Genomic DNA, 18401 nt, shown 5'->3' with positions numbered 1-18401 from the left:
AGAGAAGGAAATTAAAAATAAATAAATAAAAGAGTTTCTTAACTTTAAACAACTTAAAATTAATAAGGGTTCCAAAATCAGTAAATATTTTGTAGGAACCAAAAAAGAAAACTTGGTCATCCTGTATGCGGAAGAAAACAAGTTAGTAAGCATTTGGAGGCTCCTTCACTTGGACAAACACTAGCAATCTCTTGAAGGTCTTCTTGATGATGGTGGCACATTTTTAATGTAAATACGGGCAAGGTCCCTGCAATTTACACATTAATGCTACATGCACCAAGAACACAAAAGTTAGTGCTATAGTACCAGTACTTAAAATTGTATACACAATTAAAATGACTGGCCTGAGTTCTGCTAGAATGTTTCGTGTTACATTTCAAAGCAAACAGAAATTTCATGGCTAAGTTATAAACCTTCAAAGCTGGCACTCATATTTAAATAAGTTCAAAGACCCTTTACTGAATACACTTTGATTACATATGTCTTACTCGGATTCAAATACCTTATCAAAAGAAGACAATATATCATTAAAGGTATCACTAATTTTGGTATGCTTTGACAACAACTATGCAGTGGCCTTTGCACCATCAGAATAACACTCCCAGTCATTAAAGCCTCCCAAGGACAGCTTAGTATATGAGGCTGTTAGGATGAAAAAACTCTTTTTTTAAACCCTCGCATATGAGTAACGTCTGTTTCTTGTAACCTGCTATTTTTCTGGCTGTGACCGCATCATATATTTGTACAGAAGCCTAAAATTGATTAATTATTTGCCAAAAAAAAGTTATTAATGGGGTGATGAAGGCTAGGTAGAACGGCATTTCCTACTGCCACCCCTAACAGTGGCCAGAGATCTGTAAGTCTAATGCTTTGTTGTAATATTATTTTACCAGATACACATAATAGTGAGGTTAGGCATTTGTTTCCTGAGGGAATAGCGCAAGTGATCTTTGTCTACAAAAAAGATGCAGATGAATTAATTGCTTGGTGAATTAATTAATGACTCCACATAAATGAATAATAGTTGTTACAACTTACTATATGATATAATAATTCAGTCTTAGTGATCCTGATACTACATGACGGTTCGCAATGCCAAACTCCATGCTATTCCCTGATATCACATTTATACCTGAAAATAATATTTATTCATTAGTTTGTAATTAATCTCTATATTGTCATTTGGGATATACCAGTTCTGATTTACACAATTATTTATATGAAACTGTCTAAACAGAAAGAAAATTAGGTCTTGAAATGTGTTTTGGTAAAAAGGAAATTCTTTCTGAAACAAAGCACGTATAATCAGTTACTATGCTGCTTTCCAAAGGCGTAAGTGAATAACGCTTGAATTAAATAAATGTTTGTTTTCATAAATGTTATTGGTTTAATATTTTGTGGTAAACTTGTTCCAACACTCAACACCATTGCTTTGAACAATTTTTGCTTACTAAGTTAAACTGAGATTTTCAGAAGGAAAACATTTGGGCCATTTGCAGAATGGGCTGTTGCCAGTATTTGCTGATCTAACCCAGCAGATGTGAAAAGCCATAGACGCTAATACAGTACAATTTTCTTTTGCCAATCTCAACAATGTTTTTGCTGCTTGGGGTTATGTTCCACTGATGTTTCCTGGCTTTGTATAGCAGCATTCTCTGCTATGGAGAGCATAGCAGCATCTGTTATTTTTCAGGTAGTTGAGCATAATTTCAGCCCTGGGAGGCATTATATATAGTTTCAAATGTCCTGGAGGAAATAATAATAATAAAAAAAAAAAAAAGAGTCAGTTGGGGGAAAAAATCTCGCAAGTTTGAAACTTTACTGTTCCCGCAGCACATCAACAAACTTAATTTCAGAAATTTGTTTCCTTTTTCAGTTATGAAAGCCATAGATTTCATAGCAAAGGATAAAAATGCGAACTTTTAATTTCTTTTAACAGTACTATAAAGTACATACACATCTGGTTAGAGAGCCTGACTGCTGAGTTATCCATTAAGACTTCAGTTTTCTTAAAACTTGTATGTGAACACAGAGGTACTGGATCAGTGCACTAAAGGCTAAGCCTAAGAGCTCCTGGAATAAATTAGGTTTAGCTCACAAGAGAAGCTAATAGGGTGCTTTATTTAAAAAAGTAAAATATCAAAAAAGTGGAGTGAACCAGTATTAGCAGATCTCAAAATGTTTCGAAAGGTCAGAAAAATTAAGAGTTTTAAAACATATGTAACAAGAACAATTTAGAAAACTGAAAGATTAATTTAAATATTAGGATACTCTGAATTTTCTTGCATATATTATTAAAGCCTGGTAATAAAATTTATGTTTGTATTTTGACTGAACTATGTTTTGCAACTGCTATATTCTGCTGAATATAATTTCTACCTTTATGGTGATTTAAGTGCACTGCTCTAGCATTGTGCTCAATCAAAATCCCATGTGACTTCAGCTAACTTCAACTTTAAATAAGTCAGTCTTGTATTATGCATTAAATCCTCTATGTGTGTGAAGCAACCTGGTCAGAGTGTCCTGAACATTGACATTAACTGGAGTAGTTGGCAAGATATTCCTGAGGGTCACTGTTACCCACTATAGAAGTAATGATTACTTTGGCAAACACAGGATTCCTGATTTGGTACTACAATTATGAGTAAGTACCTAATAGAGGACAACTGCATTATGATTAAGAACAGGCTGTGATAAGACTGGCTGTACTGGACTGGCTGTACTGACCACTACTGAAAAAATTTCACCAATAAATTTGAAACGGAGGGATGGAAAAATTCAGCTGGGATTTTTCATGGATAGAACATTGCACTGATCCCATTGATACTTGGGTGAATTCAAAAAACGGAAAGGGTCTAACAAGCTGAAGAAAGGAAAGGGAAAAGCAGAACTGTGCTGGTTGCTGGGAAGCTGCTTGTGTGCAGTAGCAAAGATGCTGGAAGACGAGATATGTAAGGATAGCGTGCTAGAACAGGGAAAATGGTTAGAAAAGATAACATGATATATAAGTGAGGCATACAGAGAATCAGCATAAGTGCTTAAAATCAAAGCTGCAGCCTCAAATTATCTCCAGTGCCCATCCATAGGGATCATTTACAGCAATCTACTCAAATAAAAAGCATTAAACTAATAGCTCTTAAGAATATCAAGGATGATGAATCATCAAATGATACCTGGTTCGATCCTGCTCCTCCTCACAGTAATGAGTCAGATGATCCAGGACAAGTACTGTTGTAGTAGTTGCTACCAAGGTAAAAGCTGAATGAACTAAGAGAGCAAGGGGCTTGAGCTGGCTGCAACCAACAAACTCTTTCCCAGACACTGGGGACACCCAGCTTCATGATGGTGATCATATTATTACAGACCAGTAATTAAATTCATGTTTGCATTGAACTGTATATTGCAATTCCTACACTCTGCTAAATGTAATTTCTACTTCTATGGTGATTTAAGTGCACTGCTGTAACACTTTGCTAAACTGAAATCCCATGTAACTTCAGCTTCCTTCAAATAAATAAATGTTGTATTATGCATTAAACCTTCCATGTGTAGAATTTCTAAAAGAACCTGGCCAGAGTGTATTAGATGCCAACATTTTTCCAGGTCAAATGGTAAAGTAACTAAATCCTATTTGATTTACATTACTATGTTCCTGGTAAACTCAATTCTGCTGAAAAAGCTCTGAGGACGCCTAGTGTACAGCATCAGGTTATATTCACCTTATCTGTAAGATCAATGTTCCAGGACTATAGTGTTTTCATTTTTAAAAACTTCCATTTTATTTTGCTTACTTATTCTTACAGCAAAATCACTACTTCAAACAGCAAAACAAAAAAGTAGATGCTAAACATAAGGTGTTAAAAACTAGTTTTGCATCCTCTGAATTCCCAATGTAGCCAAACAACTTTTTGCCACATATGGAATATAGAATGAGCCCTAATAGTTAAGGCTCAGATTGTCAAAGATGTCCACTAATACTGGCTCCCTAAGCTGAAGCAAGAGCAACAAATTCTCACTAATACTAAAAGACATGAACTACCTAATCATTTCAAAAAGAATTTCAGGTATTTATTACATCTGAAAACCAAAACCAAAGGTTACGAAATTGGGTGACTCAACTAAGCGCATGGGGCCCCAGAAGTGGAGATGTTGTCACATGGCAGTCAACAAAAAATACAAACAGCATGTAAGCGTTAAAATTCCCATCTTTATCATGCATTCTAGCAATTCTAGAAATTTCTCCTATCTTTACAGAGTATAAGTTTAAAGACTATCCACTGTCTTTGTAATTTAGTTCAAAATGCACCACATCTAAACTGAAACAGAAACCATAGCAAACTTCCTGGAATTTACTGCTTACACTATCAGCAAAAAAATGTAAGCAGCGCAAAAGCATTACAAGAGTAGGCGACAAGTCAAAAAGAGGTTGATATCTTCTCTCTTGTATAAGCTATAATTCACAGGACTGTAAATCATTTATTACCCGCTGTTCTTTCCATTCCATTCCCCCATGTAAATTTTTACAGTATTTTAATGGGCAAGATTTTCAATTTGCATTCAAAATCAATTCACTTGCAGTCACCGTACTTACCAGCTGCAAGATGTGATAAATAGCTAAAAATAAATCAGATTGGAAATTTTAGGAATTGCCCTTACCATTCAAACACTCACTTCCTGATTAACGTATGAAACACCACAGTTTCCACACAATTTCAAGAGTTTAATAAAGTTCATTTAAGCTATGAAATTCCAAATGTACAATAAAAACTGCATCTGTATTTTACAGAGTTAAGCACTACTTAGGTCTGACAGTCTGATCATGTTTCCCTTTTTAGAATTCAGTCAATGGGATATTAGTGATGTAAAATTAATGTAACATAAAGGATTCAATGAAATACATGAGCTCATTTACATACAGACAAAAAACAGTATTTTGTTTACTTATTCCTCTTTCCTTAAAATTAATATCTCTTGAATCTCTGGACACTTAAAGAATGGCACCTGAACACAAACAGTAGAGAGGGTCTGCCTTTACCAACTGCTTCTTGCAGTTAACAAACAAGTATTACCTTACTAGTGTAAAAGTATTAGTGTAGTAGGCTTTTTCTCCCCAATTTTCTTTCTGCTTTCTGAGAATTTTCCAAGTAAATACGCAATCTAATTGTTACTATTTTCTAAAATCATCTACAAAGCTTGTCCAACCTGCTCCTCAATATGCATATTTGTACAAAAGTGGAAAAATACAAAAAACTTTCTCTTGATTTTCTAGCATCTCTCACCTATTAATAAAAAGTGTCAGGGAGATATGACAGAATTATTTGGTATTTCTTCCTTTTTCTAGAAACGTTCTAGAAACTTTCAAACTGCCTGCAGTATTGCACACTCCAACATTTACTAAAACCTTTATAGTGTTTTAGAAACATTACAGACCACATTCACCAACACCCTCTAGTTTTTTTATGCCACTCTAGAGAGCAAAAGCAGTACCAAGTGGGGAGAACCTAGTTTATGGTTACTTCATATGTCTAAGGCAGCACAAAACACCCAAGTTTGACCTTTGTCAAAATACCATTCAGCATAAATGCTTCTGAGCAAACCACAGGTTAAATTTTGAGGAATCAGGTTACGCAAACGCTGAAAGTTAAGTGTGTACTGAAGCTCTTTGCTGAAGCAAGGTCTTGGGTATGTGCATATCTTCATAAATTAAACATGGAAGACTTAGAACAGAAAAATTCAATCACAGCTCCAAATCCACATGATAAATCAATACTTCAATTGGAATTATAAATCAATAGCTTCAGGCTACAGTCCCTGCACAGATCACTAAAACAAATATCCAGTAAATGCTCCATAGAGTACATACTTTAGACAATAACTGCATTCAATGTCTCTCAAGGATCAGCTTGTGCATTTTTTTTACCTTAAAAAAATATTGTTACACACACTTCCCAGCCAAGAAAAAGCATTTACTAAAACAACACTGGTTTGTCGCATACAATACTGACAGTTTACTGAGCAGCTTCAGATTTTGGCATACAAAGGTAATGATAACTCTACAGGCTTGCTTTTTTTAATTTGGAAAAAAATCACCACTGTAATATCTTGGAACCAGGATAATTTATTATGCAATGCTCTGTACCAATATCCCAGGGAAATAATCCTCCTCAAATGTAAGTCACACACTTTCTGTGTTTCTCTTTGGACTGTAATTATAAAAACAGAAGCTAGACTCCACAAGATAATCTTACAGAAGAGACATCTGTCTCCTTGGCAAACCTTACCTCCAGTTTGCCTGCTAACTCTGCAGCTACCCTTGAGAAGGCTGCTGAGACCCTGTGCTAATACAGCAGGAATAATATTTTTATTTTGGCACATTTGATAATGAGGAATTATATTCGACTCTGTATCTGAGACTGTAGTTCTACTCACCACTTTAACAGACAAAATATAATTATTAGATAATCTTGCAAAGCTACTTAACAAACCCGGGCCATTAGAGTTGCAAGCTTCATTTAGAGGATAATGAGTCTTAATGAACACTACATATACTACAGTCCAGTAAATGAGAAATAAGGGTCAGAGCAGCTGGGCTGTATTCCCCTCTTCAATCAAAATAATGACTACTTTTTGGTCCTGACATTTGTAGATGTCCAATCTGAGGGAGATTAGCCCTGCTTGTAAAAGATGTCAAGGGACAAGAGCCACCAGCGGCTATAATCAAAGTTGTCAGTCTTTGCCATTTCTAGAGATGAGCTGCTAGCTCACAAGCTTGACAAATAGTACTGGACAGTCAGGGAAAGCTTATTTTTGACCTTTCAGCACCTCCCTTTTCAAACAGCTACTTGAGATTCTGACACAATTTTGTGAAGTTCTTCTAACTTCTCAGGGTACTACATGCTACCTAAGTGCTAGAACTTTACCTTAACTATCATAATCCATTGCTGAAAATTAAATTTAGACAAATCAGAGATAGTGTAGTTACCACAGGAACACATAGGACATAATTTTTTCTAGTGTACTGATACATTTTTAAGCGGTAGATCATGCTGGTGTCCCTCAAAGATGCTGAAGTACGGAAAATAAAGATTTTGTACTTGACTACCTTCCTACCCACAAAAAAGCAAGACATTTTTAAAGAAATAAAACTTCATTTAAAAACAAGATCAATACAGTATGGAAGTGAAAATGTTAATGCAAACTTTAGTGTTAACGCGGCAAAAATAAACATGCATCTATCAATTAGTTAACAGATTCCTCTCTACTTCCTAAGTAAATGTCAGAGAAGAGAGTTAATATTTCTTTCCTAAATGAGTAACGATCTTCAGGTAGAATATGGCATTTTAAGCTTTGAAGCAAAAAGAATCATAATTGCATCTACAAGTATAATTTTATCTTTTTTAGCATGCTTAACCTATTCATGACATTACTGAGTATGCCTATATGACTTGAATACTGGTTTCAGCTCAAGAACATCTCACAGGATGTTGAGATTGAATGTAAAAAACAAAGGTAGCTTTACTTCAAGTTACAACACAAGGAAAATTAGAACGCTAAAACTAGCAACTTTCTCTGATCAAATTCTTGTACAAGCCATTCTCTCCGTTCACAATAGCGTTCTTCTTTTCTGTTTTCTTATTTTACAAAGTAAGCAAAATGACTTTGAACTTCTGAATCCTACTTAAAACACTAAAAACTATGTACAAAGAAACCCACACTGAACTCAATCTTTGGACTAGCAATTTAGGGTAATGTAAAACTTTTGTCAATTTGAATCTAGAAGCGGTTGCTAATGTTGCATGCCCAAATACCGCTAGAAAGAAATCTCTGAGACCAATCAATGTGCATCCAAAGTCAGTATACTTGCTACTTCTGCTGAATTTGCTTTTATATTGCTTAAGTGAGCAGAAATATAACTGCATTAAATACAAAAGAATAATATTGCCACAAGCGAATATACCAGCACTGAGTGAAAGCTCAGGGTTCATTATATAAAGCTATTAATATTTTGAGTGTGACATACAGCTCATGCTGTATTGCTGCACTTATTTTTCTAAACTGGAAGGCAGAGTTGTACTTCCTGGGTTTGACTCCCCTCTCCCCTGTATTTATCCTTGCTGTTCTTCCTTTAGGCATTAATTCCACCCAAACCAGTATAACAAGAGAGAGTAAGGAGTAAGATACACAGAGCGATAGTCTACAAAAATAAAGAAATAAAAATAAAGAAATATAAACAGTGTATGCAGCGATAACAAGAAAACACAAAACTCAATGTCCAAGAAATCCAATGAGCAAAAAACTGAAATTCTGCTGAGGACTCTTCATTAAGAGTTAATCTGCTAAGATGTAAGTATGCTGTTAATTATAGTAGTATTTTATTTGCAAAACTGTAATTTTGAAATGGCTGACAGTGTCAAAGAATGCTGCCTTCTTATTATTAGTGGGCTCTGACAACCCGTATTTTCAGTTACTTCTTAATGGAACACTAGTATCTGAAGGACTTCAAATTATAAATTTGAATATAAATTATCTGCATTAGAAATAGCTACAAACAGATTGTTCAACAGTAAAAAGTGACATGATTTGGGAATGAATTGCAAAGATACTTTTTACTTTTAATTTTCACTAACACCACTACCCTTTATCTTCTTCTCCTTCCTCCATTTTGTTTTCATGTATTATTTTGTGGGGTTCAGACAAATCAAAATACAAACTAATCTATCCAAAGCACACGTCCTCCGTTTAAAAGGACAGGCAAACTCAAAAGTTATGGTACCATAAGAGGCTATATTCTCATAGCCAAAACTGTCATCATTTTTTCAGAAAACCACAGAGAACAAGGACCATGTAAGCATATATGCTGAACTACTTTCTTTGGTAACTCCGGAATATGGATAAAACACAGTCATAAATGGGTACATAATCATTAGTACAGGGATACTGACTGTTGCTCCCCTGATATCTGGCAATGAACTTCCTGGAACTTGCCCAGAAAAATCTCCTTTGATTGGCAAGTACAGACCTCTGACTTGCAGGTCAGGATGGCCAAGAAAGCTAATGAGCCCTCAGCTTGCTGGAGGAACCATCCCTTCCCTCAGTCCCATTCTTTAATCTTTCTCCTAGGTATAGACATCCCATTCACCAAAATCTACTATCTCTCTTCTAGTGTTCTCACAAAAGCATGCTGATAAATTATATCAGAGAGAGAAGCAGACGTATGAAAATAACAGCTAAGTTCCAGTTTTTCAAGTAGAAAATAACTGTAACTGCCATTTCCAATAGAACTATTAATTACCTCTTTCAATCAGTAAGTAGATATGAGCTTAAGAGCTACTTGTCATGATTCTAAAACAACTGCCTTTTCTTTCGTAACTAAAAAATACCCTAATCTACAAGAAGAACAATCACTGTCTGCACAGGAAAGACTGGCATGTATGTATTGGTATATGATTTGTTGTTGGGTGCTGCTACTTTCACGTAAAATGAAGATTACAGAACTACAGAACAGTGATTCATATTCAAATTAATTTATTTTAAGTCTTTCAGACACTAGGGTGCTATTAAGATGCCAGGAAGCTGACAAATTACTGGATAGGACTGCAAAAGAAGAACAGAATCCTTGAGGCTGACAAACCTTTGTCATCACATCATCATCCAGCCAGATTATATCACAGACAGTCTGTGCTATAAAACAGGAAATTTACCCTATCTTTCAACAACAGCCAGCATTAAAAAATATCAGCAGCTACAAACAATATAATTGCTAATTAAAAAGGAGTAATTTCACTCCAGTGTATCGCATATTTAAATCTGTAACCACTTTACTAGATGAATCTTAATATTATTGTTTTTGTGTAAGTTACCATAACACTTTCTGAAAAATGCTCTGTCTAGCCCTCAAGTTATCCAACCATATTCATATCAGATAAGGATCATAGGCCTAAGCTGTCCCTAATTTTCAGAAAGACGCCTAACAGCTAACTGATAAACTGCATCCAGAAAAACTAAGGCTCAGATGGAAAAAAATAAGAGAGAGATTATGGCCTTTTCACAATAGTGAGAAAGTAGAAATGAGTGATTTTAGGTTTCAAAAAAGGTGGGTGATATCTGGCCAAAAGACTAGTTCTAATTATAGCATTCAGTTCAGCAATGCTTAAACTGGTGCTCACTAAAAGCAAAATATTGCTTAGTTACAAAAAGAAGAATCAATTAACAGACAAGTTGTCTCTCTTTGAAGTCAAGGAAGTCTATTTGCATAGCTGTAAGAAATAACCATTCTTCACTAGAGGTAATAAGTGAGAAAGGATAAAATCAAGAAGCCCAACAAGGCTCCTATACCACTTAAAAGGATAAAGTAAGAGCACTAGATAAATACGCAGCTACAAAGTCCACATAAACAGCAAAGTCTGTAGCAACGCCTGAAACCAGACCTGCGGCCACAGAGGGGATATTAGCTCCATTCTGTATTACAGAAGAGTATCAAAATGGTTAAAGCAGTGTGAGAACTAAACTTCAGTTCTGCAAGCTGAAGAGATTTTGGAAAACAGTACCTGAAAAATCTGTGAGTTACAGAACTAAATTGTTAAGGTAATATGAACAAGGCATGCATTTGTTTCCATTTGATGGATAGTTTGATGCATAGTTCAATAAGCTTCAGAAGCTACATTTGATAGAATAAAGCAGTTGTATTCATCAACTTCAGCTGGCTGTTGTATGTGATTGCAGGGTAAAGCTGATTTACTTTTTCTATTTCCTGCAGAACAGCAAATCCCTTTCTTGGGTAAACTGCTTACCTTTTGCAGCCTGTCCACGCAAGATGGTGGCTCTCTAGAGTTAAAGCAGTCAATTAATAACCCTAATAAAGACAGTTTGAGAAGCTCTGAGTATTATTTCAACTTTATAACCCCTGAGGTGTCTAGTTAAAGAGCACTGAATGTTACGATTGTAGCATTATTTTTTTACTTATTTACTGGGCACAGGACTCACTTCCGTACGTCACTGTGGTTAATCATTGCTATTATTATTCTCTTTCTTCTTTTAATTCCTTTTAATATTTCACTTCATTCCTTAAAGTACCTGAAGCATCATATAATATATGAGACTATGCATATCTGTGAATTGCAGTGAATATATAGTCAAGCTTATTCAAAATTATTGGTTAACATTAGGCTTCTTAGTTAGGCAATTAAGTTAAAAAAAAAAAGAATTCGGTGGTCACTACTCACCATTAGAAAAAAACTCCAATTACTTAAAATATCTAAATGACAGAGTCAGAAACTCAGTCCTAGGCATTCCCAGGCAGGTTATCTACCTTGTTTACAGCTGGTTTTTTCCACACGAGAGCAAGCAGAAAACTGCTCTATTAAAATTCCTGAAGAATTGCACAGCTGGGGAAGGAGGAGCCCTCTGGCTACTTTCAAATATGCAAAGGTTATTTTTGTTAGGTCTAAAAACAGAACCATGTTTTTCCAGCTCTCTATGACTGGTGTAAATGTGGCCCTTAGTTTTAACATCTTGTACACTACTTATTAGACACAGCTAGTACCCTATGTAGAGATATGCCATAGACGGGCTATGCTCAAAATCATCTTTTAAATGACTCTATTTTAAAACAATATAGTAAAATTGTTTTACCAAATCTATACGGAAAAAGAAGTTCTTTTTTCCATGTGAAACTAAAAACTCCAACTCTTGGTACAGTTTTGATGGTGCTTAGAAGCTAGTAGCCTTCTTCATAAACAAGAACTATAGTATCTTAAGAGAACCACTATCTAAATATTTAATGTCTGTTAAAAAAAGGTAACAAGAAAAAAATAATTTTAAAGCAACATAGGGAACTAGGGCTTACATGAAAGATCTTTATTCAAAGGATTTTTATGGCATTTTTAGCTATGTATACATCATGAAAAACTTGCTCTTAAATACAACTATTCTGAGTTCTAACAAGGAAGATCTGACTGCTGAACATGCACAGCAGTTTGTATGACTTCCTGTTGTCTGGAGCCTCTTGCTAAGGCAGATGCAATACTTTTAGAAGAATTTGAGTAAAAGCAGAGAAAAAGTTAAGACCTGTGGATTCAGAGACCGCACTGAAAGCTTTTAATGCAATTTTGCTACATTGTTTACATTTCCCACATAGAAAGAACTTATTTCATCTCTGTTGTTTTTGCAAATGCCTGGTATCATACAGACAGAAAAAGACACCCAGAGACACATATTAAATACACTCACCTTCATCACTAGTTGCTTGCTGTTTAACTAAAGTCATTGGAGATCTAGCTGGGGGTTTACTTAGTGGATGACGCCAACTCTTAGATGTTTTCTTCCTTTCAATTTCTGCTGACTAAAAAGGAAAAAACAGAACAAACTTAGTTTGTTGCTCTGAAAAGTCAATTTTGATAAACAAAACTATTCTTCTGTAAATGAGCAAAGATGTCAATTTTGTTAGATAACTGCTTATCAGGGTACTCTAAGCATCTTTCCTATATCAAAAAAATATTTGTTCTTTTTGTTAATCTAGCACTTGGGACAATGATTCATTCACCTTCTGAAAAAAAATTGAAGCTAAATCCAAACACTGGAATGATATTACACTCAAAAGAGCATGCAGCATTTTTTTTTTTTTCTGGGAATAAAAAGGGAGGAAGGAATTTAGGAAGGGGAATCTAGCCTAAATTTAGGAACTAATGGTTATATTTCACTACTTAAGTATCTTTGCCCTTATAGAAAAACAAAAGCAAACATTAACAGATACTTTAAAAAAATAAATGTCACATTGGCAAAAAATAAGGATTAACACCAGCTGAAACTTAATTTATTTTATATTCTCTGCATAAGAGTGTCACAGCTATTTGGACACAGTTTCTTGCTGATGAATGTCATATTCTATTGAAAAGTATGAAATTTTATTCTTCAGGGCAACCATAATGTTCTCAGTCTGGAAACCACAAGGAATTACTACTAACTACTAATACTTCAGATTTCTTTAAAAAGCAAAAATCAGATCCCATCAGATTATTTCTCAAAGAATAGCACTAAAAATAATTTCTGGATTTTGCCAAAAGAAGAGAGCACATCTCTGAGGTCAGGAAACTACAAAACCTTCAGCAGATTTTGGGCAAACTGGAGGGCTGGCAGCAATCCGATTGCAAAATTAGACAAGAAAGAACAGTATAGCTTCCAACCCACTACAAAACACACTTGTGAAGACACCAAAGGTTCTTCTCCAAGTCTGCCTATGCTTGAAAACAATATGTGAAACTTACAGTCCATACAAGCTAATTTAAAGATATTGCTGTCCTACAGAATTTTTGAAAGTTATTTTTAGTCTAATAGGAGCAATCAGAAGACTCCATGTTGCACAACAGCCAACTTGCATTACTGTATAATCTTGTCTTCCAGATTTTAGTGGATTTTGCCTTTCTATTATTCTCTTTCTTCCTTCATATTGGACAGAAATACCTTTGGAGAAGGAATCACTTTAGTCCATGCGCTTGAGCACAACGGGCTTCAGAGCCCTTCTGGTAAGACTCCCACTGCAATCATAAACTGCACATTACTAATATCATCATCAACAGGGAGGTAAAAATTTGTTCAAGTCTACAGCCAAACATAATCTCAATTCTTTATTTTTGCAGGCTTATCACCCAACGCAGCCCTGAATCAAAAGTAACTATATGTAAGCCTTTTCAAACACAAATGATTTGAGGTGGAGGTTACTTCAGCACTTCTCAAATTTACAGAGCCCAAATCCTGTTTTGTTGAGGCAGTATTTGGAAAAGCAGCCCAAACAGTTCTGCATAGCCAGAAGTACAGTATAGCCACTAACTGTTGCTGCGAGGCAACGGACACCGTTTGCAAAAGAGTGCAAATACTTGAGGAAACACTATTCCTTTGAAAGTGAAAAAGGACCAGAAGTTGAGACGATAAGAAATCAGAGTCCTGATATGAGATTAATGTATTAGTTTGGGATTCCAGGAAATGCTTTTTTTCCTCAAATACCCTTAGATATATAACATTCAGCTTGAAGATACCCAAACTTCAAGAACTAAAACCAACTCTACAATCTCCAGAAGCGCCATTTTCCCAACTCCAGATTGCAGTGGTACAGGGGAAAATTACAAAGTAAATCAATTGCTTATCTAAATATGAGGAGTCTCACATACCACACCATTCTGTTCCTCAACATCCTGTGTGTAACCTGTACATGCACCCCTTAACAAGTTTGAGGGTTAAAAATATCTACTATAAAATGCAAACTAAATCAAAAACAACATACTGTCCATAGAAGGAGTTACCAACTAAGTAAAAAAGGAAAGATCAGCCTCTTCAATTGCATCTGTGCAACACACTTCTTCACCACGGAAAGAAAGAAAGCATATGCAATTATATTGCAATATATCTGAAAGCACAAATATAAACAGCTGAGAGGTGCAGAAAGAGATAAATGTAATCTCTAATACAGGATGATTATAACACTGAGAAAATGTTCATAGTCCTCTACGCTGTTGCAGTGCAAGGGCTCAAGTCAGGATTATCAAATCTCGCAACGCTGCAAAAAAATCATTAGTGCGCAGTTCATGTCTGTAATAGGGTGAGTGTGATTTTACTTTGACCTCTAAAATACATTTCCCATAAGTCTGGCAATCTGGCAGAAGATTGTCTGCTCTCTCTGACAAACTGGGATTCAATCAGCTGCTCAAATAGATATTGTGACTACCTGCACAGCTCAATTTTTCATTATGCTTCCTGAAGTCACATCTGCCCACCCTTCATAGCAGAATAACAAGAAAAAAAGTGCAAGGTTTTAAATGTCCTAATGGCATGCAATGCTCTATTAAATACACTGTTTAAAAATTAAAACTGATACTAATTTTTCGAGCGGGGTCTTTTGTTTCAAGTGTTTCCAGTCATCTCCAAGATCAAAAAGAATAGTAAGTTTCAGACCCTGAAGTCATACTATGCATAATATCTTGCTAGAGTCATTCCTTAAAGATTCACTTCCTCCAACAACCCCAGTACTACACATTGGTTTCCTCATTTCAACTTCCACTAAAGAGAGAAAAGAACATCCAAAAGACTTCTGTAGATGAAGCCATACCTCCAAGTGTATACTTAGCTGAGATCAAAGGGAGCTAGCAGGAAAAGCTATGTCAGATGATGTAATGGAATGAAAATAAATTTTGTTTCCTTAAAACCTGATGCAGAGGTGATCCTCAGCTTTGCTCCATCCACTTCTTAACTTGAGAAGGGCACCAGACTAAAGATAAATTACCACGTGCTTCCTCACTGTTATATTCAGTCTTGGGACAGTAAGGTTCTTAGACTCAATCTATTCTGCTGACATTTTACCAGCAACTGTTGACTTTCCTTAAGACTGGACCAAAATAGCCATTTTTCAAAATACAGTTTCAAAATATGGCACCAAATACAGTACTCTTCTCTAATAATTTTTATTTCATGTTAATAGTAGTAACTAAAGCTGCTACCCATCACCATACTGGCAGGCACAGAAAACGGGAGAAGCTTGACTATTGTCACTGACAGTTCAGATTCACAGATATAATGTGAGATTACTAGATAGCTAAAATCAGAAGGAAAACACATCAACAAGTAAGCTGCAAAAACATTTTACTTTTGTGTCCTAATTCACACTCTCGCTTGAACACTTCAGAACACTTTCAAATTAGCATTCGGTTAAGGTTATGTATCTTCTTAAGTGCTTTAATATGGACTGTACCAGGTCTCATTAGAAACATGTTCATTCACATTTCATTAAATCAGGAATATATTAATATAATAATGTAATTTGCTTCACATACACTGGATGTTTCCGTGACATCATCTTCATCCGTTTTTATGACAGGTGTTTCTCCATTTTCCAAGCTACTTCCACTGCTTTCTAGGTCGCTGACATCATCCTCTGTAGAGAATTTCTCTGGGCTCTCTGCTTCAGAAATATGTCCCCGTGACTTATGGTATGGTATGGCTGACATAGACTGATCCTGAGATTTCAAACACTCTTCTTTTCTACATCTATGAGAAGGCATAGGGAGCACAGTATCTTCAAATGTAAAGGGAGGATGACTGGAATCTGTCTTGTTCTCATCTTTGATTTTTTTTTTCTCTGTTACTGGAACAGGGCTGGAAAATGAGTCTGAACAGTCGTTTCCTATGGATCAAGAATATTTTTGTTAATAAATACCGTTTTATGTATCATATTTAATTTCAAAACACTCTGAATTATTCAAATTCAAAGTTCTTCATTTAGAAATCATATGGAGGCGTACTTATTAGAAGAACTACGAGTAGGAGGAACACATATACAAATGTGTGGTACAGGTTTGACGAAAATAATTTAAATGTAAATTGTTTTGAGTTTGCAGCGTGAAACATAGTGTTAACCTTTTTAATTGAGAGTTTTTATCTGAATTACAAGAGTATTTTTATGTCATTGAAAACAGTCAATATTCATGTAGCTTGTTTATTTTGATAGCCCACAAGCACTTTGGCTAGCAGGAGAAAAAAAAAAAATGTTGTTACATTGAACTTTATACTCAGCATTTATACCTATCATGCCGGGTTGGAAAATTGTAAATAAACAAAGGCTAACTGTTTATAATTAGGAAAATATATTTAAAATAGGTATTAAGAATATTTTGAAAACCATAGCACTGGCTTAAAATTGAAAAGCAATTAGTGTAATTTTATATCTCAGAGATGCTGAAGTGTGAATTTGTGTGTATCTTACATTATCAGAATTCTTTATCTGCTGGTGTTTCCATAGAATAGAGACAACATTGGGTTGGAAAGGTCATTCAAAAAACATGTTCCTAAGGAACTCTACGCTACACACCACAGCGCTTTTTAAATAAGTCACATCCAAGATGTTAAAAGAAATGGTGTCTGAAAAGTCCCTTCTTTTTTTTCTTTTCTTTCCTTTACAGTGGTTACTTGAATTAGCTTTTCTGAAAATTCCATTTCTGATTATAAAAGCTAATAATATGAAGCCCATCCAAAACCAAAACAGAATCTCTGGGTGTGAAGAATACTGCCTTGGCTGAACACCAAGGATGTACTAGACAGCAGTAATAAAGGACAAAGCCATTAGCTCCAATGTGAGCAAAGGAACTTCCATTATCACATCCAAAAGGTCCCTCCCCCTACAAAGGTCCAGAGACCATCCTTCAGTGGCACAAGCCTTCCACTCTTCTCTGCTTTCTCTTCTCTTGGCAAAGAGCACAGAATGCCAATTACCTAAACATTAGTTTCCAAGTGTTCATGAATTCTCCAGCTTCTACTAAAGTTGGGGAAAGTTTTAAGGAATTAGCACCTTAAAAAAAAAGAGTATTCAACTACACCTGGAATGGCTTTGATTCAAAAAGCAAAAACAAATTTATAATCAGCAATTTCTAAGCGTCTGTATTGCAGTACTACTCCCTTTGTTGTCTTTATGCTGCTCAGTGCTGGTGTTTATCATCTCTGACTGATATAGCCACTAATATTTGTGATTAGAGAAACACTGTCCATAAGTACAAGCATGTTTTCAGTATCAATGTGACACCAGTGGGACTCTACACAAACTTAAAGATAAAACTGCATTTTGCCTTTCTGAACAGGCATGTGGAACTATATGCCTGAACTACAATGAAAATCAAATTTAATACAAGGAATAAACTCCCGAATAGTTCAAGTGTATTAGTATAAAATAGGTGTGGGGGAAAAAAGAACCTTCTTAGACATCACACGTCTTCTGTAACTTGCATTATCAGACAATCCAAAGGAAAATGAAGTAGGAGAACCCTGCAGTTTCAAAAGCGAGCATTTTTGTGCAGAAGGAAAATACAGACTGCTTCTAATACGCAGTTTTCTTAATGTAAATGTATATAGCATATTTCAAACATATATATTTATACTGTTTGTTTCAGTGCCAAGAGAGTCTACATCATTTCCTACAAAAATTTTTCTGTACAAGCTATTGAAGAAATACAATAAGGATACTATCTAATAATACTATCTTTAACATCCACTGATTTGCAGCATTAGAGTAGCAACACACTACAACTTACACAGGAAACATAATCAGTCCTTATCTCACCTGAGACCTCAACATTATCCAATAAATGTTGCTCCAGCCGCATTCCACTGTTGTTTTCTTCATCCCTAGGAGGCTCTCCTGTTTTTCTCACTCTCACTTTTTCTCCTGGTTTTTCACTGACCTTGAAGTCATCAGTAGCTGCTTCTGTCGCTATGATTTCTGCACCAGCTACCACAGTAGATATTCTCTCATCCTCCGGAGCTTTAAGCTTTTTAGATCGAGATCTGGTGTGCTGAAAGCTGTTATAACAGATATTGCTGTCAGTGTAGAACGTCTGTCTTGGATAAGATAAAACGTTTACCAATAT

At 35.4% G+C, this 18401-nt stretch overlaps 1 protein-coding gene across 10 annotated transcripts in view; it reads right to left on the bottom strand.

The window, feature by feature from the left end:
- The window catches only part of KDM4C (lysine demethylase 4C), a 279152-nt gene that overhangs the window by 104943 nt on the left and 155808 nt on the right, over positions 1–18401 (bottom strand). For all 10 annotated transcript variants that reach the window (XR_011137826.1, XR_011137825.1, XM_068927788.1 and 7 more), the window contains 3 exons: positions 18095–18333; positions 15819–16168; positions 12229–12340 (listed from right to left, as the gene is read on the bottom strand). Coding sequence is in view for 8 of the 10 variants with exons in the window: in XM_068927788.1 (XP_068783889.1) it covers positions 12229–12340; positions 15819–16168; positions 18095–18333 (701 nt within the window). In the remaining 2 variants the exon portion in view is untranslated. The remainder of the gene's footprint in view (positions 1–12228; positions 12341–15818; positions 16169–18094; positions 18334–18401) is intronic.

The sequence above is a fragment of the Struthio camelus genome, chromosome Z (genome assembly GCF_040807025.1).
Source record: "Struthio camelus isolate bStrCam1 chromosome Z, bStrCam1.hap1, whole genome shotgun sequence".
Classification (NCBI taxonomy): Eukaryota; Metazoa; Chordata; class Aves; order Struthioniformes; family Struthionidae; genus Struthio; species Struthio camelus.
This window is presented reverse-complemented; position numbering and strand designations above follow the sequence as displayed.